This window comes from Anomaloglossus baeobatrachus, chromosome 4 (assembly GCF_048569485.1).
Source record: "Anomaloglossus baeobatrachus isolate aAnoBae1 chromosome 4, aAnoBae1.hap1, whole genome shotgun sequence".
Classification (NCBI taxonomy): Eukaryota; Metazoa; Chordata; class Amphibia; order Anura; family Aromobatidae; genus Anomaloglossus; species Anomaloglossus baeobatrachus.
Window position 1 is genome coordinate 102,654,321 of NC_134356.1, and position 20,816 is coordinate 102,675,136.

The following is a 20,816-nucleotide window of genomic DNA, read 5'->3' on the forward strand; positions in this document are numbered from 1 at the left end:
CCCCCAGCATCAGCCTCCCTCCTCCCAGCCTCCCCCAGCATCAGCCTCCCTCCTCCCAGCCCCCCTCCTCCAAGCCTCCCCCAGCATCAGCCTCCCAGCCTCCCTGAGCATCAGCCTCCCTCCTCCAAGCCTCCCCCTCCCAGCCTCCCCCAGCATCAGCCTCTCTCCTCCCAGCATCAGCCTCCCTGCTCCCAGCTTCCCCCAGTATCAGCCTCCCTCCTCCCAGCCTCCACCAGCATCAGCCTCCCTCTTCCCAGCCTCCCCCAGCATCAGCCACCCTCTTCCCAGCCTCCCCCAGCATCAGCCACCCTCTTCCCAGCCTCCCCCAGCATCAGCCTCCCTCAGCATCAGCCTCCCTCAGCATCAGCCTCCCCCTCCCAGCCTCCCCCAGCATCAGCCTCCCTCCTCCCAGCCTCCCTCAGCATCAGCCTCCCTCCTCCAAGCCTCACCTTCCCCCTCCCAGCCTCCCCCAGCATCAGCCTCTCTCCTCCCAGCCTCCCCCAGCCTCAGCCTCCCAGCCTCCCCCAGCCTCAGCCTCCCTCCTCCCAGCCTCCCCCAGCCTCAGCCTCCCTCCTCCCAACCTCCCCAAGCATCAGCCTCCCTCCTCCTAACCTCCCCCAGCATCAGCCTCCCTCCTCCCAGCCTCCCCCAGCATCAGCCTCCCTCCTCCCAGCCTCCCCCAGCATCAGCCTCCCTCCTCCCAGCTTCCCCCAGCATCAACCTTCCTCCTCCCAGCCTCCCCCAGCATCAGCCTCCCTCCTCCCTCAGCATCAGCCTTCCTCCTCCCAGCCTCCCCCAGCAGCCTCCCTCCTCCCTCAGCATCAGCCTCCCTCAGCATCAGCCTCCCCCTCCCAGCCTCCCCCCCAGCTTCAGCCTCTCTCTCCCCCCAGCCTCAGCCTCTCTCTCTCCCCAGCCTCCCCCCCAGCCTTAGCCTCTCTCTCTCCCCCCAGCCTCCCCCCCAGCCTCAGCCTCTCTCCCCCCAGCCTCAGCCTCTCTTCCCAGCCTCAGCCTCTCTCTCTTCCCAGCCTCCCCCAGCCTCAGCCTCCCTCCTCCCAGCCTCCCCCAGCCTCAGCCTCCCTCCTCCCAACCTCCCCAAGCATCAGCCTCCCTCCTCCCAACCTCCCCCAACATCAGCCTCCCTCCTCCCAGCCTCTCCCAGCATCAGCCTCCCTCCTCCCAGCCTCCCCCAGCATCAGCCTCCCTCCTCCCAGCCTCCCCCAGCATCAGCCTCCCTCCTCCCAGCCTCCCCCAGCATCAGCCTCTCTCTCCCCCCAGCCTCAGCCTCTCTCTCCCCCCAGCCTCCCCCCCAGCCTTAGCCTCTCTCTCTCCCCCCAGCCTCCCCCCCAGCCTCAGCCTCTCTCCCCCCAACCTCAGCCTCTCTTCCCAGCCTCAGCCTCTCTCTCTTCCCAGCCTCCCCCAGCCCCAGCCTCAGCCTCCCTCCTCCCAACCTCCCGAAGCATCAGCCTCCCTCCTCCCAACCTCCCCCAGCATCAGCCTCCCTCCTCCCAGCCTCCCCCAGCATCAGCCTCCCTGCTCCCAGCCTCCCCCAGCATCAGCCTCCCTCCTCCCAGCCTCCCCCAGTATCAGCCTCCCTCCTCCCAGCCCCCCTCCTCCAAGCCTCCCCCAGCATCAGCCTCCCAGCCTCCCTGAGCATCAGCCTCCCTCCTCCAAGCCTCCCCCTCCCAGCCTCCCCCAGCATCAGCCTCTCTCCTCCCAGCATCAGCCTCCCTGCTCCCAGCTTCCCCCAGCATCAGCCTCCCTCCTCCCAGCCTTCATCAGCATCAGCCTCCCTCTTCCCAGCCTCCCCCAGCATCAGCCTCCCTCTTCCCAGCCTCCCCCAGCATCAGCCACCCTCTTCCCAGCCTCCCCCAGCATCAGCCACCCTCTTCCCAGCCTCCCCCAGCATCATCCACCCTCTTCCCAGCCTCCCCCAGCATCAGCCACCCTCTTCCCAGCCTCCCCCAGCATCAGCCACCCTCTTCCCAGCCTCCCCCAGCATCAGCCACCCTCTTCCCAGCCTCCCTCAGCATCAGCCACCCTCTTCCCAGTTTCCACCAGCATCAGCCACTCTCTTCCCAGCCTCCCCCAGCATCAGCCACCCTCTTCCCAGCCTCCCCCAGCATCAGCCACCCTCCTCCCAGCCTCCCCCAGCATCAGCCATCCTCCTCCCAGCCTCCCCGAGCATCAACCACCCTCCTCCCAGCCTCCCCCAGCATCAACCACCCTCCTCCCAGCCTCCCCCAGCATCAGCCTCCGAGCCTCCCCCAGCATCAGCCTCCCAGCCTCCCCCAGCATCAGCCTCTCTCCTCCCAGCCTTCCCCAGCATCAGCCTCCCGCCTCCCCCAGCATCAGCCTCTCTCCTCCCAGCCTCCCCCAGCATCAGCCTCTCTCCTCCCAGCCTCCCACAGCATCAGCCTCCCTGCTCCCAGCTTCCCCCAGCATCAGCCTCCCTCCTCCCAGCCTCCCCCAGCATCAGCCACCCTCTTCCCAGCCTCCCCCAGCATCACCCACCCTCTTCCCAGCCTCCCCCAGCATCACCCACCCTCTTCCCAGCCTCCCCCAGCATCACCCACCCTCTTCCCAGCCTCCCCCAGCATCAGCCACCCTCTTCCCAGCCTCCCCCAGCATCAGCCACCCTCTTCCCAGCCTCCCCCAGTATCAGCCACCCTCTTTCCAGCCTCCCCCAGCATCAGCCACCCTCTTCCCAGCCTCCCCCAGCATCAGCCACCCTCTTCCCAGCCTCCCCCAGCATCAGCCACCCTCTTCCCAGCCTCCCCCAGCATCAGCCACCCTCCTCCCAGCCTCCACCAGCATCAGCCTCCCAGCCTCCCCAGCATCAGTTTCCCGCCTCCCAGCCTCCCCCAGCATCAGCCTCTCTCCTCCCAGCCTCCCCCAGCATCAGCCTCTTGCCTCCCCCAGCATCAGCCTCTCTCCTCCCAGCCTCCCCCAGCATCAGCCTCTCTCCTCCCAGCCTCCCCCAGCATCAGCCTCCCTCCTCCCAGCTTCCCCCAGCATCAGCCTCCCTCCTCCCAGCCTCCCCCAGCATCAGCCTCCCTCCTCCCAGCCTCCCCCAGCATCAGCCTCCCTCCTCCCAGCCTCCCCCAGCATCAGCCTCCCTTCTCCCAGCCTCCCCCAGCATCAGCCTCCCTCAGCATCAGCCTCCCTCAGCATCAGCCTCCCTCCTCATCAGCCTCCCTCCTCCAAGCCTCCCCCTCCCCCTCCAAGCCTCCCCCAGCATCAGCCTCCCTCCTCCCAGCCTCCCTCAGCATCAGCCTCCCTCCTCCAAGCCTCACCTTCCCCCTCCCAGCCTCCCCCAGCATCAGCCTCTCTCCTCCCAGCCTCCCCCAGCCTCAGCCTCCCTCCTCCCAGCCTCCCCCATCCTCAGCCTCCCTTCTCGCAGCCTCCCCCAGCCTCAGCCTCCCTCCTCCCAACCTCCCCCAGCATCAGCCTTCCTCCTCCCAACCTCCCCCAGCATCAGCCTTCCTCCACCCAGCCTCCCCCAGCATCAGCCTCCCTCCTCCCTCAGCATCAGCCTCCCTCAGCATCAGCCTCCCCCTCCCAGCCTTCCCCAGAATCAGCCTCTCTTCTCCCAGCCTCTCCCCCAGCTTCAGCCTCTCTCTCCCCCCAGCCTCAGCCTCTCTCTCCCCCCAGCCTCCCCCCCAGCCTTAGCCTCTCTCTCTCTCACCCCAGCCTCCCCCCCAGCCTCAGCCTCTCTCCCCCCAGCCTCAGCCTCTCTTCCCAGCCTTAGCCTCTCTCTCTTCCCAGCCTCCCCCCAGCCTAAGAATCTCTCTCTTCCCAGCCTCAGCTTCTCTCTCTCTTCCCAGACTCCCCCCAGCCTCAGCCTCTTTCTCTTCCTAGCCTCTCTCTCTTCCCAGCCTCCCCCCAGCCTCAGCCTCTCTCTCTTCCCAGCCTCCCCCCAGCCTCAGCCTCTCTCTCTTCCCAGCCTCCCCCCAGTCTCAGTCTCTCTCTTTTCCCAGCCTCAGCCTCTCTCTTTCTTCCCAGCCTCCCCCCAGCCTCTCTCTTCCCAGCCTCCCCCCAGCCTCTCTCTCTTCCCAGCCTCCCCCCAGCCTCTCTCTCTTCCCAGCCTCCCTTTCTTCCCAGCCTCCCCCAGCCTCAGCCTCTCTCCCCCCAGCCTCCCCTTGCATGATTACAGTGGACAAAAAGAGGCATCGCAATTCGCAATGATCATCAACTAACCTGTAAGGTGCCCATACATTCTAGGCTCTGCCTTACCTGCTCCGGTGCCCGCCGCCCTGCTCTGGCTGGCTCCTCTTCTGGCTTGCTCCAGCTGCAGACGCGTCCTCCTCCGCGGCGTGTGTCATCTGCAGCATTGGACGCTGCAGCACAGGGCAGTGAGCTGATTGTCGCGCCCGCGCGCCTCTGACCCCGGAAGTGCAGGCCATGGAACTTCCGGGGTTAGTCAGCTCACTATGCCTGGCGCCCGCCATGTATTTAAATAGACAGCAGAAGTGCGCCTCTCCTCCCTCCCAACTTCCCCCCCCCCGGTACACAGCCGAGTGTAACGGTGGGAGGGACGGGGGGCGGGGATGTAAAAAAAAAAAAAAAAAAAAAAAAAAAAATTTATATTTTTTTTTTTTTGCTGCCAGAAAGTGCCGCCCCCCGCAACGTGCCACCCTAGGCACGGGACCACGGGTGCCTAGTGGCAAATACGGCCCTGTGTGGAAGGCTGCAGTCTGAGAGAGTAGTCGTCAGGCAGGGTCAAACCAGGAATTGTGGAACAGGGACAGAATCGGCAGGCAAAGACGTAATCAGAAACAAGCAGAGGTCAAAACCAGATCGGGCAGCGAAGTACAAAAACAGCAGGCAGGAGGGTAGTCAGGAAACATGCGGTAATCAGCACACGAAATCACAGAATGAAACAGGAGCCAGAATTCTCAGAACTATCTCTGGCAGAGGTCAGCAGACAGGAGGGGAATTAAAAAGGGTGTGATGTCTTCCCATAGACTGTAGCTGAATGATGGTACCTCAGCTGGGAGACACCCGCCACCTACAGTCAGCCAGTGACACTGCAGATCCCCAGGAAACCCAGACCAGTGGATGAACGGAGCCTGCACCCACTGGCGCCGCTGGCATCGACTCCTCTCCCATTATCAGCACCATCCACGGCAGGAACACGGCGTCACCTGGCGATTGGAGCAGAAGTCGATGGAGCGGACTCCGGTGGTGACGTAACAGTGACTTGTCTGGCCACTCCACTACAGATAGGATACCAGATGCCTGCTTCTTCCCTAAATAGTTCATGCATAATTTGGAGGTGTTCTTTGGGTCATTGTCCTGTTGTAAGATGAAATTTGCTCCAATCAAGCACTGTCAACAGGGTATGGCATGACGTTGAAAAATGGAGTGATAGCCTTCCTTATTCAAAATCCCTTTTACCTTGTACAAATCTCCCACTTTACCGGCACCAAAGCAATCCCAGACCATCATATTACCTCCACTATGCTTGACAGATGGCAACAGGCACTCTTCCAGCAGCTTTTCAGTTGTTCTGCGTCTCACAAATGTTCTTCTTTGTGATCCAAATACCTCAATCTTCGATTTGTCTGTCCATAACACTTTTTTCCAATCTTCCTCTGTCTAATGTCTGTGTTCTTTTGCCCATATTAATCTGTTCCTTTTATTAGCCAGTCTCAGATATAGCTTTTTCTTTGCCATTCTGCCATGAAGGCCAGCATCCCGGAGTCGCCTCCTCACTGTAGACGTTCACAGTGGCGTTTTGCGGGTACTATTTAATGAAGCTGCCAGTTGAGGACCTGTGAGGCGTCAATTTCTCAAACTAGAGACTCTAATGTACTTGTCTTGTTGCTCAGTTGTGCAGCGGGGCCTCCCACTTCTCTTCCTACTCTGGTTAGAGCCTGTTTGTGCTGTCCTCTGAAGGGAGTAGTACACACCGTTTTAGGAAATCTTCCATTTCTTGTCAATTTCTTGCATGGAATAGCCTTTATTTCTAAGAACAAGAATAGACTGTCGAGTTTCACATGAAAGTTCTCTTTTTCTGGCCATTTTGAGAGTTTAATGCAACCAACAAATGTAATGCTCCATATTCTCAACTAGCTCAAAGGAAGGTCAGTTTTATAGCTTCTCTAATCAGCAAAATTGTTTTCATCTGTGCTAACATACTTGCACAAGGGTTTCCAAGGGGTTTCTAAACATACATTAGCCTTCTAACATAGTTAGCTAACACAGTGTACCATTAGAACACTGGAGTGGTGGTTTTTGGAAATGGGAAGAGAGGGATCGGCCACAGAGCCAGAAATGCAGGGCCAAGCCTTTGACAGTTATAGCTCATTTGCATAAACATTTGACAATGGAATTTTATAAAACAGAGACACAGACTTCCAAAGCAAAACACTATGGACACAGTCAGCATTGCAGGGACTTTACATAGATGACATTAATTTTGGGTATAAAGACTGACTGATAGGTTCCCTTTAAAGGGATTCTGTCAGCAGGTTTTTGCTATGTAATCTTACAGTAACATGATGTAGGCATTGATACTCTGATTCCAGCATCGTATCATTTAATTTACTGTGTGCAATAATTGGTACAGAATCAAAGTTTTCTCTGCTGCAGATTTAGCAAAGCTTAAAATATTGAGCCCCATTCACACCATTGAGTGTCAACTTTCTGTGTACAATATATATTGAAGAAAGTTGCTAATTAATGCTGGGGGCATTGTTGGACCAGCAAGCACAAGACAGTTAGATAGTGATAATCTCCTGCTGATTAAATACTGAATATATTGAAACAGAAACACACAGCCTAGTAAGGGACACATCCCTGAAATCAGGGTCTTGGCTCCTATACCAGGCTGTTCTCAGAACAGATAGCACCAACCTGGTGACAGATTGCCTTTAAGCTCGATTATAATTAGTAATACTTGACTTCTGTAAATTCCTTGATGTATGCCACATCTAAGCCAATGCCCTGCACATTTCTCCAGATATTCTTTTTTACACACTTTGAATGGCATACCATCTGCAATCCCATTCAAACGTATGGAACTGATTTTCAGTGACAGATTTCTACCTGTGACTGTATAATATGTAGATTTATGGTTACAAAAAATGTAATGTTTCTATTTATTCTACTTTTTCCATAGTTTCGAACATTTGACCCCTGCAAGCAACTCTGGTGCAGTCACCCTGATAACCCTTACTTTTGTAAAACAAAAAAAGGACCTCCTCTGGATGGAACGATGTGTGCACAAGGAAAGGTAAAAACTTAATGAACCATAAAAATGACTAAAAACAAAGAACTTGAAATAAGGGGAGGTACATTTGTATCAAGAAGGTCTACCCTCCGCATAAAACAACAAAATATTCACAAAATATAGTACCTTTGTAGCTTCTCATCATTTTAACATAATACAGACACTAAAGGCCGCTTTACACGCTGCGACATTGCTAGCGATAGCACCCGCCCCCGTCGTTTGTGTGTCACGGGCAAATCGCAGCCCGTGGCGAACAATATTGCTTGGACGCGTCACACATACTTACCTTCCTAACGACGTCGCTGTGGCCAGCGAACAACCTCTTTTTTAAGGGGGAGGTTCAAGCGGCGTCACAGCGACTTCACACAGCGGCCCACCAATAGAAGCGGAGGGGCAGAGAGCAGCCGCATTAACGATACACCCACCTCATTGCCAGAGGACGCAGGAACGCTGTTGTTCGTCATTCCTGTGGTGTCAAACGTAGCGATGTGTGCTGCCTCAGGAACGACGAACAACCTGCGTCCTGAACCAGCAACGATATTTGGGAAATGAACGACGTGTCAACGATCAACGATTTGGTGAGCATTTTTGATCGTTAGCGGACGCTCTTAGGTGTCACACGCAACGACGTCGCTAACGACGCCGGATGTGCGTCACGAATTCAGTGTCCCCAGCGATATCTCGTTAGTGATATCATTGCGTGTAAAGAGGCCTTAAGAATAGAGTGGACAGAATAGAACATAAATATTAAAGGGAGTTTGTCACCCCAAAATGCATTTTAAATGGGGTATACAGTGTTGTTGGGGACTTGGCCCCTATGACTACCATACTAGTACTGTACCTGTGACTGGTTTCTTTGCCTGAAAAAAAAAACCTTTTAATTCATGTGCAAATGAGGAGGCTTCAGTACACTCTTGGTGTGGCCAAGAGTTTGGTGCACTTTTATGCCATCTCATTTGCAAATTGCAACCATTCCTCCACGTCTGATTGGCAGTGCTCGATTCTCAGAGCAAACACTGTCAGAATGCTACTGCTATGTGGGGAGCCAGGGATGTTCTTCTCCTTGCTTCCTTCTTCTGACGTCGCTTGCTGCACTTCCCGATGTATTAGTATGGCGAACAACGTCAGAAGAAAATAATCTGGGAAGAGAATATGCACAACCAAGTGCCTCCCTGAGATCTTTATAAATCCACATGACTCAGTCCTCCTTTTACTCTTTGCTTGATATGATGGTTGGAGTCCAAATAAGGTGTCTTAAGGAAATAAACGCCACAGTATATAAGACTACCTGGACAATTCAAAAAAACTCAACCTCAATGAAAGAAGATGTTGAGGAGAATTTTAAAAAAAAACCATTTTCAAGAAGCTACAATTCAGTGACTGTCATTATTGTGTATTTGTTAACATACATACATGGACAAAATTGTTGGTACCTTTCAGTTAAAATAAGAAAAACCCACAATAGTCACTGAAAAAACTTTAACTTGACAAAATTAATTTGCAATTAAAATTTATTATATATCAACTAATGAAAATTAGACATTGTTTTTAAATTGTAAATCAAAAATGTCCAGGTCCTATTGCGTATTAAGAGTTTCGGAATACAACGTGAATATACACAGTTAATTTACAAAAAAATTTTTTACAAAATAAACAACTTAAAAACAATGGCTGCCTCAAGTATAGGAGGGACACGAAAACAGACCTTACAAGTAGTATGTATAGTGACAAGGGCTGCAAAACAGAGATACTAAAATGGTAGACAGCTAGCTATATTTTAGGCACAGCATAGCTGTTTTATATGTGAGAGATCATGTGAAATACCTGCAGGAAGATCCTGTGCAGAGTCACAAATGTGTAATGGGTCCGGTGTCCCTCTAATCCAAACAAGTATTTTGTCCTACTTCCTCGGGGGGTGTGACAAAAATTGACAAAAGTAATTTTCAAATTAAATTTACTGAACAACAAATTAAAGAAAATCAGACACTGTTTTGGAATTGTAGTTCAACAGAAAAAAACTAATAAAAAAATAATGAAAATGGCCTGGACAAAAATGATGGAACCCATAGAAAAGATTTTGAAACATTTGACTAAAGGGATGTGTGAAACTAAGTTATGCCTTGTAATTAGCATAGCATATGTCTACAAACTTGTAGTCATTCATTCTGCCTGTTTATCGGGTGAAGAGTAGTCACTATGCTGTTTAGTGTCATGGTGTACACCACATTGAACATGGATCAAAAAAAAACTAAGAAGAGAGTTGACTCGGGAGATTAGAAAGAAAATTAGAGACAAACATCTTAAAGGTAAATGTTATAAGACCATCTCCAAACAGCTTGATGTTCCTGTTAATACAGTTGCACATATTATTCAGAAGTTTAAGGTCTATGTAACTACAGCCAACCTGCCTGGAAAATCGATGACAAATTGAAGAGATGGATCATACTAACCAAAGAGCCAAAAACAACTTTCAACGAAATTAGATATGAACTCCAAGGTCAAGATATATAAGTTTCAGATCATACTATCCGCTGCTGTCTGTTATGTCTGTCAGAGGCCGCAAGCTTAAAAAGGCTACCTATTACAGACTTGACACAAGCCACTCTGTCTGGCAGATTCCACAGAAACCTTGACCACCCTTTAATCCCTGTACAGGTATCTGAAATTACAACAAATTCCAGTGGATTGCATCCCAGGATGTGTGAACCAGAGACAGGAAGGGACACCAAACAGGGTCAAAGTCAAGAAGTCATGTCAAGTACAAAACCAGGAGATAAGCGTTTAGTCAAAATACAAGCCGGAGTCAGAACACAGGAAATACAGAACAGACCATCAGAAATAGATATAGAGCCTATGTCACTAGCTGAACACAAACTAATAACTGGCAGGAAGAATCAGTCCGCTGAGGTTTTATATATACTTCGTGTAAAAAACACGTATAGGAGACTCATTCAATTATAAAAATATTTACATTTTATTATGAACAACCATAGAATATTTAAAATTAATTTTCCATAAGTTACATACATGAGGTAAGGTGGATTCCTACACACCCACCCATCAAAGAACCACCATGACTTGGCCCATCATTACCCCATAGGGCTAAGTAACAGAGTACAGTTGCTATCAACAAAGTATAGTTGAAATGCACCATAGGATCAGACGATCACAATGTAAGGAGAAGCATTCCAAACTTACCCATAGTGCACAGACAGAGGGCCTACCAATGGTGGCTCAGAGGTGGGTGAGCGAGTATCCTTCAACCCGGACGCGCGTGTCGCAAAAGCTTCATCAGCGGGGTGCAGGCGAATGGATGTGCTCACAGCACGCTCCCCATTTTATATCCGCATATGGCCAGGATTGCTGGTGACGTGTTCCACGTGTCTGTGACGCTGACATAGCAGCGTATGAACGCAGGACGGGAGGCCCGGAAGTTGCGTCGCCGCACGGCGGCCCTCACACCCGACACGCACGTCAGAGGGAATTCCCTCAGTGACGTCACTTGACATGCGCATCAGGACTACTGAGGCTGCCGAGCGACGACACCCGTAAGTCATATCCTGCGCGCACGCGCGGCGGCAGCAAACACCCACGGGAAGTGTTGTCACGGGGACCAGTGTAAACACAGTGCACACGTGAGATATCTGACTCATCTAGACATATATGGGGGGGGGGGGAGAAAAAAGCACAAAAAGCACGGGCCACCTCTATGTTCACCACAGAACACACACCTGATGACATACATCAAACCATTAACAGGTGGTCATAACATCAGATGTATATAAATCCACCCCCCAGTATAGATGAGTCACCACCCACAACAGACATCAAAACAGTATAAACGCATTAGACATTGTGCTCATATAAATTAAGGCATGTAGACACAGGACGCATTTAGCAAGACAGCATAGTACATCAGACTCCAAAGATCAAAAATTCATGCTTCATCTGTTTCTGCATCCCTGTCCATCACAGCTCCCAGCATGATGAGACAATTGTTCAATAATCATTTTTAGATGGAAATATATATCTTTTTATACATCGGTCACCACTTTATAATCGAATAGGATAACTGAAGTGAGCACTAATATATATATATATATGAGTGCAAGCCAAAAATACATACTATATATAAGAATAAGGCTGCACATCAAACTTAGATAATGGTATAATGCCTCAAGCATATGGAAAAATATTGGAATATACAATGAAAAATGCTACTTGCTAATTTGAACATGTGAATAATGAATTGCATACCTGCCATGAATATTAGGAAAAAGGAGATATTTAGCAATCGCATTGATCAATGTAACTGAGCCCCAAGGCCTCGTCAAGGCATATCTCTATATTGGGGTCCCTAGCTCTGTGACCCTAACTGTGTGTCATCTCATTGCAATTAAAAACTGCTATGGGTGGAGAGGGGTAACTAAGGACTTTCTTATATAGGAGATGGAAAAAACATGGCCGAAAGGGGCGGAGCTGTGTTCACATTCAGAAAAAAAAAAAAAAAAAAAACTACATATAACTGAATAGGATAACTGAAGTGAGCACTAATATATATATATATATGAGTGCAAGCCAAAAATACATACTATATATAAGAATAAGGCTGCACATCAAACTTAGATAATGGTATAATGCCTCAAGCATATGGAAAAATATTGGAATATACAATGAAAAATGCTACTTGCTAATTTGAACATGTGAATAATGAATTGCATACCTGCCATGAATATTAGGAAAAAGGAGATATTTAGCAATCGCATTGATCAATGTAACTGAGCCCCAAGGCCTCGTCAAGGCATATCTCTATATTGGGGTCCCTAGCTCTGTGACCCTAACTGTGTGTCATCTCATTGCAATTAAAAACTGCTATGGGTGGAGAGGGGTAACTAAGGACTTTCTTATATAGGAGATGGAAAAAACATGGCCGAAAGGGGCGGAGCTGTGTTCACATTCAGAAAAAAAAAAAAAAAACTACATATAACTGAATAGGATAACTGAAGTGAGCACTAATATATATATATATATGAGTGCAAGCCAAAAATACATACTATATATAAGAATAAGGCTGCACATCAAACTTAGATAATGGTATAATGCCTCAAGCATATGGAAAAATATTGGAATATACAATGAAAAATGCTACTTGCTAATTTGAACATGTGAATAATGAATTGCATACCTGCCATGAATATTAGGAAAAAGGAGATATTTAGCAATCGCATTGATCAATGTAACTGAGCCCCAAGGCCTCGTCAAGGCATATCTCTATATTGGGGTCCCTAGCTCTGTGACCCTAACTGTGTGTCATCTCATTGCAATTAAAAACTGCTATGGGTGGAGAGGGGTAACTAAGGACTTTCTTATATAGGAGATGGAAAAAACATGGCCGAAAGGGGCGGAGCTGTGTTCACATTCAGAAAAAAAAAAAAAAAAAAAAACTACATATAACTGAATAGGATAACTGAAGTGAGCACTAATATATATATATATTCATCTGTTTCTGCATCCCTGTCCATCACAGCTCCCAGCATGATGAGACAATTGTTCAATAATCATTTTTAGATGGAAATATATATCTTTTTATACATCGGTCACCACTTTATAATCGTCACCAGCATATCCATAATATAGATGAGGAGAGTGTATATGGAAATTACTATTAAAACAATAACCTGAGGTTATATAGTAGTGAGCCCCACCCATTACTCCCAGTAGAGAGTTAATTACATATCAGCTCACTGCAGCAAAACACAAATGAATTTCAAAGGGGAAACTAATCTTAACAATCTGAAACCTAAACACCCACAGACTGTCGGTGTCCACCAGTAACTATACCTCTTAATGCAGTAGCGCCTATTGACCAAGATAGCATGTTCAGATGAAGACGTGACTGTACCCTCCCTTCAGGAGGGACTTCCAAACCTTTAGACCACTCAGCTCATATAGGGACCTGTTCATAGTCCTCGGATTGAGATGGATAATAGTTTAGGGAAACATTCTTAGTGGCAGGTCAAAATGCTACCACAAAATCAAACCTAGAAAATAAAAGAGTACCTCTAGCTTGTCTAAAATTCAGTCTTTTGGCAGATTCAAGAGAAGTAAGATTTTTGTCGTCAGTAATATCCGTGACTTTGTTTGGTGCCGTTGAGAAAGTGGCAGCATTGCTTGAAGGCCCACTTGATTGGCAACAATTCATGATTGCCAGTATAATAGTTATTTTCAGCAAAAGGACATTTTTGTGAAAAGAAAGCACATGAAGAGTGAGAAACAGTGCCTCCAATCTATGAGGCAACAACCTCCACTACAAAAGTTGTAGGTCAGGCTGGACCAATACTCCTTTAATTCAGTGAAGGCATGGATAGCCTCAGGCTTCCAGTAAGCTAAGTCTGCCCCTTTCTTGGTCATGTCAGTCAGTGGTTTAAATAAAAAAAGATGGGCATGTTATATAAATGCAGTTTCTTTTTTTCTTGTCTGTTGTTTTCCCTTTGTACCATTTTCATAGAGCAGGACTAGTGTTCCTGCTACCCTGCTCATTTACAGGGTCGTGAATAGAGTAAGACAGGGATAGTAATGGGATCGCTGCACCGAGTGAAAGAACATATCTACGGACATCACAGGGAGCTCAGGGTTGCTCAGGTTAAGTTACAGGTGATACTTTTCCTATGGTTCCCTAGAGGTTCACAGCCAATCCTTCTCACTGTGTGCCGTTAAGCCTATTGGTGGTGTGTGACAACCAGGGACTGTACTGGAGTGACACCTGGTGTTTATCGTCAGCAAAGTCCAATCTCACCATCAAAGGCTCTGGTGAAGACTGGGTAGGCACGTAATCACGCCCCTTCGGATAAATCTGGTTCAGGGCACAGTGAGACTATGCCCCTTCTCCCCAACCTATTAGTGTGACAGCCAGAGGGAGCATTGAAGCTGAATTTCTGTTCCATCAGACTGTGATGAGAGAATGGAAACAATGTAGAGGAAGAAAAAGCATAACAACACACACACACACAAACACACACACCCACACGCATAACAATAGCCAAATAAACTACTGCAACACTTCATGGTCAAGTGTTAGAAGGCTATCAGTCACAAGACCGAAGACTTTAGTTTGGCATCCTCTGTAATGAAATATGATTTTCTCGTATGATACAGTGGTATATACCCACATTTTCCATTTATTAATTGTGGGAAGTTTGTCATCCATCCACTGGATAGCAATTGTCTTTCTGGCTAAGAATACATTTTCTCTGAGAAATATTCAGGTATGATGCTACCGTTCTTCATGTAAGAACTCAAACTATACAGTTTATATTCTCACAGCATAGAAATCAACAATAGGGAGGATAGAAATCTTAAAACAAAAGGAAGTTACAGAGGGACAAGTTCATATCAAAAGCCAGAAGTCAGCTTTCATAGAGTGACAACGATAATATTTGCAAAGTATGTCCTGACCATTTTGTGCAGGCGGACAGGGGACAGATAGGTTGGATTATATAATATGAAGCTGAGTCAGATTATTATTAATTTGCCGCTGAGACCTTAAGATGCCAGCTAGTAAAGGAAGTGAACACATCACATCCTCCCAGTCCTCCACTGGCATCCATTGGGGGAGGAACAAAAGATATGTTTGTAGATCAGTAATTAGTTATTTAGGGCACTAGGATAAAAGAATACCAGTAAAGGAGTATGGGGGTTTGTATTTCTCGTGAATTGCATAATTAACATATGCACCTAATGCATGTTGAAAGTATTAAAACATGTATAAGCAAAAAATACTAAAGGCGTCCTGAATCTGTGCAAAGGAGTGAGGAACATTATTTTTAGACACATTGCCTATTTATCTAATTTCCCAGGCGATCCATCAGTGGGCATCTGGAACTGTTGTTAGAAAGGAAAGGATTGATTGTGCCATATGGAGAAGTAAAGGATAATAGAATAAATGTATAATAACTTTTTAAAATCCTGGAAAATCTGGAGCTCTACTTTGTGAACAGGAAGGAGACTACTACTATTCACATAGGTTGGTTGCTCAAAAAATACCCCAAAACCTGCCACCCAAGTAGTAAGCAAAAAAAATCTGTTATGGGCAAAGGGGAAGATTGAAATTTATAGTTTCCATGCGCGCAGCAGTCATACAGCTTCCAGGTCCACTCATTAAATTTTATGAATTCACTGCTTTGCCCATCCACCCTCTATGTCAACATTTCTGATTGTTTGCAGTCAGACTGTGCCGCCACCCTCTTTGCATCTGTGATTGGTTGCCCTCACACTAATTATCTGGGTCCCGAAGTGGAGTAGAAAAATAAATAAATAATAAATGGCATAGGCTGCCCCGTATTTTGCTTATCATTGCAGATAAAGCAGATAAAGCAGATATTTGAGGCTGCAGCCCCCAGCTATGTGGTTCATCTTGACTGTGTATCAAAGTATGGAGGACCATACATGGCTTTTTTTAAATATTAAATAATTTAAAAAATCGCATGAGGTTTCCCCAATTTTTATACCCACCCAATTTAAAGGAGACAGCTGGAGACTGGTATTTTCAGGCTGGAGAGGCCCATGGTTATTGGACTCTTTGCAGCCTAAAAATAGGAGCCCACAGCCACCCCAGAATTAGCACATCTATTACATGCACAAATTCTGGCGTTTACCTGTCTGGCTCATCTCGGTGCAGTGGCAATCGGGGTAATATAAGGTTTTAATGACAGCTGTGATTTGTCAATTAGTAATGGGTAGGGAGTCTATGAGACTCCCAAAAAAACCTCTGTGAGTCAAGCTAACATATAGTTAGCGACTGTACATTAGGCCCAGGCCTGGTGAGTCAGGACTTGCCAGCCTAGGTTTTACTTTGTATTCTTTGTTTTTTGTGTTGCTGTTATCCTGAATGAATTAAACTGCTAGCTGATAGTTGTTTCAAACCTAGCAGGTGCGCACTATTCGTTGCCAAAAAGTTGAGATGATTTTCAAAATGTTAGAAAAAAAGGAATGCAATGATTTGAACAACTCTTATAGCCATATTTTATTCCCAACAGAACATAGAAGACAGATCAGAAATAGAAAATTAGATAATTTTCCATTTAATTTAAAAAAAAAAAAAAAAAAAAGAAAAACCACCTTATCTATAAATTGATAGCAGCCAAACATCTCAAAAACAATGGGAAAGGGCCATGTCTATCATTCCACAAAGAATCAGAACAGCTCCCCACACTTACATCATAAGCATTATCATGATGCTTTGAGGAGTAATTTTGGGGACATATTCTTTTCTATCACGTTTAGTAATGAATTTAATGACATCAAAAAAGCTTTCATAATAAATATGTATCCTAAAACAAGATCCAGTGCTAAGTGAAATCATTGCTAAAGGAATTTGTGTGATTTCCAGGAGAGCTACTAGTTTATCACAAAAGTTGTCTTGCAGTTTATTTCAGAATTTAGATAAAGCCTTGGAATTATGGCTCAAAACCAAAAGTTTCTATAAACGTGGGGAGAATATAATGTAAAATATGCAGGTTTCTTTTTGTGTCTAAATATTTATGTCAATGAAAACTAGTCAGACATACCCCAATAAAACCTATATTATTTGTAATAGCAATAGTGTTGTGTGCTTAATAAATTTCAATAAGTGCAAAGTACAGTATGTTGGTTGCTGTTACGGTTGCTGTGGCTCTGGAGACTATGTCCGGATTTCTTGCTACTGCACATGTGCAAGCGCTGGAGACTAAGGGGCACTTTGCACACTGCGACATCGCAGGTGCGATGTCGGTGGGGTCAAATTGAAAATGACGCACTTCCGGCATCGCATGCGACATCGCAGTGTGTAAAGGCTGGATGATACGATTAACGAGCGCAAAAGCGTCGTAATCGTATCATCGGTGCAGCGTCGGCGTAATCCATGATTACGCTGACGCGACGGTCCGATGTTGTTCCTCGCTCCTGCGGCAGCACACATCGCTGTGTGTGAAGTCGCAGGAGCGAGGAACGTCTCCTACCGGCCTCACTGCGGCTTCCGTAGGATATGCGGAAGGAAGGAGGTGGGCAGGATGTTTACATCCTGCTCATCTCTGCCCCTCCGCTCTGATTGGCCGCCTGCCGTGTGACGTCGCAGTGACGCCGCACGACCCGCCCCCTTAACAAGGAGGCGGGTCGCCGGCCACAGGGACGTCGCACGGCAGGTGAGTGTGTGTGTGAAGCTGGCGTAGCGATAACTTTCGCTACGCCAGCTATCACCACATATCGCTGCTGCGACGGGGGCGGGCACTATCGCACTCGGCATCGCAGCATCGGGCTGCGATGTCGTAGTGTGCAAAGCCCGCCTTAGTCCTATCTTGGAGCCTTTGCACATGTGCGGGTGACATCATCGCTGACACGAGGTCACATGTCTCTGACACCTTCTAAGCTGATTGGCCACTGGTCATGTGCTTGTGACACGTGGTCACATGTCTCTGACACCTTCTAGGCCGATTGGTCGCTGGTCATGTGCTTGTGACGCTTTGCTCGGTGATAGGCCAGCGTGACGTCATTTCTGTCATTCTGGCAGCGGACTGGCTGTGGTGTCCTCCATCTTGGATGAGGCACAGAGTCTATATAAGACCCTGACGCACGCCGTCCGGCGCTCAGTCCTCTTGGTTCATGCATGAGGGTAGACGCCCTGTGCACGTCCCTCTAGGTATCTCTCTGTCTATGTTAGGTGAGCGCTACCGGCAGGGTAGCGTTCTTATACCTTACAGCTTCGGCTGCAGTCCGTATCCTTACCTCTTAGTGGAGCGGACATAGGCAGGTGCCTGAGGCACATGGTCCGGCTGGGCCTTGTGATTCTACTCGTAGGTGGACGTTGCCGCTAGGGTAATGTTCCTTATACTGCGTCTGGCAGTTGTTCGTATCCTCGCACACTAGGGGAGCGAACAGAGGTAGGAGCTTTGTGCGGCTTATGCTGCTGTCCATCTCTTTTGCACCACTAGAAGAGCGGACCTAGGCAGGTGCCATATCTAGTGGTTCGTGTCCTCGCACACTAGTGGAGCGAACGCAGGTAGGAGCTTTGTGCGGCTTACGCTGCTGTCCGTCTCCTGGCACCACTAGAGGAACGGACCTAGGTAGGTGCCATTTCACACTCACTGCTTTTGTCTCTGTGATCTTTAACAGAGACCATTCCACACGCCCTCCAAGTAAGGGAGGAATTGCTTTATTTTCTAATTATATTCCTCTGTGAGTTTAACAGAGGTATTGCACTCTGCACTTGTGCTATTATTTTTTACAGTGGTACACTTATATACCCCTTATCCTCTGCCATAGTCTGCAGCAGAGTCTTTGCACGGTGGACCCTGACTGTCTGACATTCCTTTAGGTTTATTAAAAATAAAAATTTGCACAGGGTCCCCCATATTATGATACCCAGCACAGATAAAGCATACGGCCACAGACTGCAACCCCCAGCTGTGCACTTATCTTGGCTGTGTATCAGAATAAGAGGAACTACATGTGGCTTTTTTTCCCTTTAAATTATTTAAATAAATAATTTTAAAAAACAGCGTGTAGTCCCCCTGGCAATCAGTGCAATATAATTGGTTAATGGCAGCCCACAGCTGCCACTAAACCCTAGATTAGTAATCTTTATTTACCGTATTTTTCGCTTTATAAGACGCACTTTTGTTCCCACAAATTTTTGGGGAAAGTAGGGGGTGCGTCTTATAAGCCAAATATACGGGTGTGTGTATATATATATATATATATATATATATATATACACTGCAGGGTCCAGGGGAGGTGGGGGCAGCAGCTCTGGAGCACTGCTGGGGGCTGGTTAACGCTGCGGCGGCAGCGTTAGATCTCCTGCTCCCGCTCATATACTATGCACAGCCGCTGTCCATCACCGTGGTGCTGAAACCGCATCGCGCTGATGGGATGGGGGAGCGGTGCATATTATATGAGCCTGCGCCCCAATGTGATGGCACATGCCCCCCCTGTGTTAGATATGGCCCCCATGCTGTTGCTTATCCTAAAATAAAAAATATTCACTTACCCCATCCAGCGTTTCTCCCCGGTGTCCCTGCTTCCACTGTGATCAGGCACGCAGCGATGATCTCACTCTGCTGTGCCAATCACATGACCGGCACCAAGAACCAGGAAGTGGAGGAACAGAAGCATGGAGGGAGACAGGAGGGAGATCAGCGCTGGAGGAGGTAAGGAAAGAGTGTTTTATTTTACTATGGGCAGCAGCATGGGGGCGATATCTAACACAGGGGAACGTGTGCAATCCATAGGGGGCCATAGGCAGCACAGGGGAACGTGTGCAATCCATAGGGGCCCATAGGCAGCACAGGGGAACGTATGCAATCCATAGGGGGCCATAGGCAGCACAAGGGAATGTGTGCAATCCATAGAGGGCCATAGGCAGCACAGGGGAACATATGCAATCCATAGGGGGCCATAGGCAGCAAAGGGAATGTGTGCAATCCATAGGGAGCCTTGGGCAGCACAGGGGAATGTGTGCAATCCATAGGGGGCCATAGGCAGCACAGGTGAATGTGTTCAATCCATAGGGGGCCATAGGCAGCACAGGGGAACGTATGGAATCCATAGGGGGTCATAGGCAGCACAGAGGGACATGTGCAGTCCATAGGGGGTCATAGGCAGCACAGGGGAACGTGTGCAATCCATAGGGGGCCATAGGCAGCACAGGGGAATGTATGCAATCCATAGGGGGCCACAGGCAGCACAGAGGGATGTGTGCAATCCATAGGGGGCCATAGGCAGCACAGGGAATGTGTGCAATCCATAGGGGGCCATAGGCAGCACAGGGGACCGTGTGCCAGCACAAGGGGGCTATATTCAATATAAGGGGGCCATATCCAGATTAAGGGGGCTAATTATAGGATGGGGGCTATGAGGGACATATACCCTATATGATTTGTTAGACGGACACTGGCATTATAAGATGGACCCCATTTAACATTAAAAAAAAATTCTCTTTTGCTTCACCAAATTTGGAGGTGCGTCTTATAATCAGGTGCGTCTTATAAAGCGAAAAATACGGTACTTTTCTGAATGCAGTACAGCTATGATATTTCTGGCATTATAGCTTATCAATTTGCCCTCTTGTAATTGATGAGGAACTATACAGCATAACATTTGATACTAGTTTCTGCCTCATTGATCTTGGGGGATAGATGTCCGTTGAGGAGGATGTGGAGGAGATGAAGTAACATCGGCTGGTGTTGGAGCAAAGTGCCCAGTTGTAAAGGTGTCCCCACCTGGCCAGCATATAGTGGTGCAATGTCGCCAATCAAAACATTTACCTAGTGTCCCATATAAGACATGTACTGGTGCATGCCTTAATTACTGCTGTTGAGTGTGGAGTGCACCTTGCAGCAAAACAGTAATTCCAAAGAGCGGTAAATGGTATACATCATATGAGAGTCAAAAGCAGGTTTCTGAATTGCAGTGACTGTTGTGAGCTTGGACATACGTGAGAGCTGCATTTCTATACCAATGAATGAATGCATGCATACAGATGTTTCCTGACCATTTTGGGCTCATGCGCACGTTGCATAATTACATACATTTATGCTGCGTATTGTAC

The 20,816-nt window shown here is 48.1% G+C and overlaps 1 protein-coding gene across 1 annotated transcript in view; it reads left to right on the plus strand.

Annotated features, from left to right (window-relative positions):
• The window catches only part of LOC142303261 (A disintegrin and metalloproteinase with thrombospondin motifs 2-like), a 646,340-nt gene that overhangs the window by 423,909 nt on the left and 201,615 nt on the right, over positions 1 to 20,816 (plus strand). The window contains exon 10 of the mRNA XM_075344495.1: positions 7,124 to 7,237. Within this exon, the coding sequence (XP_075200610.1) occupies positions 7,124 to 7,237 (114 nt within the window). The remainder of the gene's footprint in view (positions 1 to 7,123; positions 7,238 to 20,816) is intronic.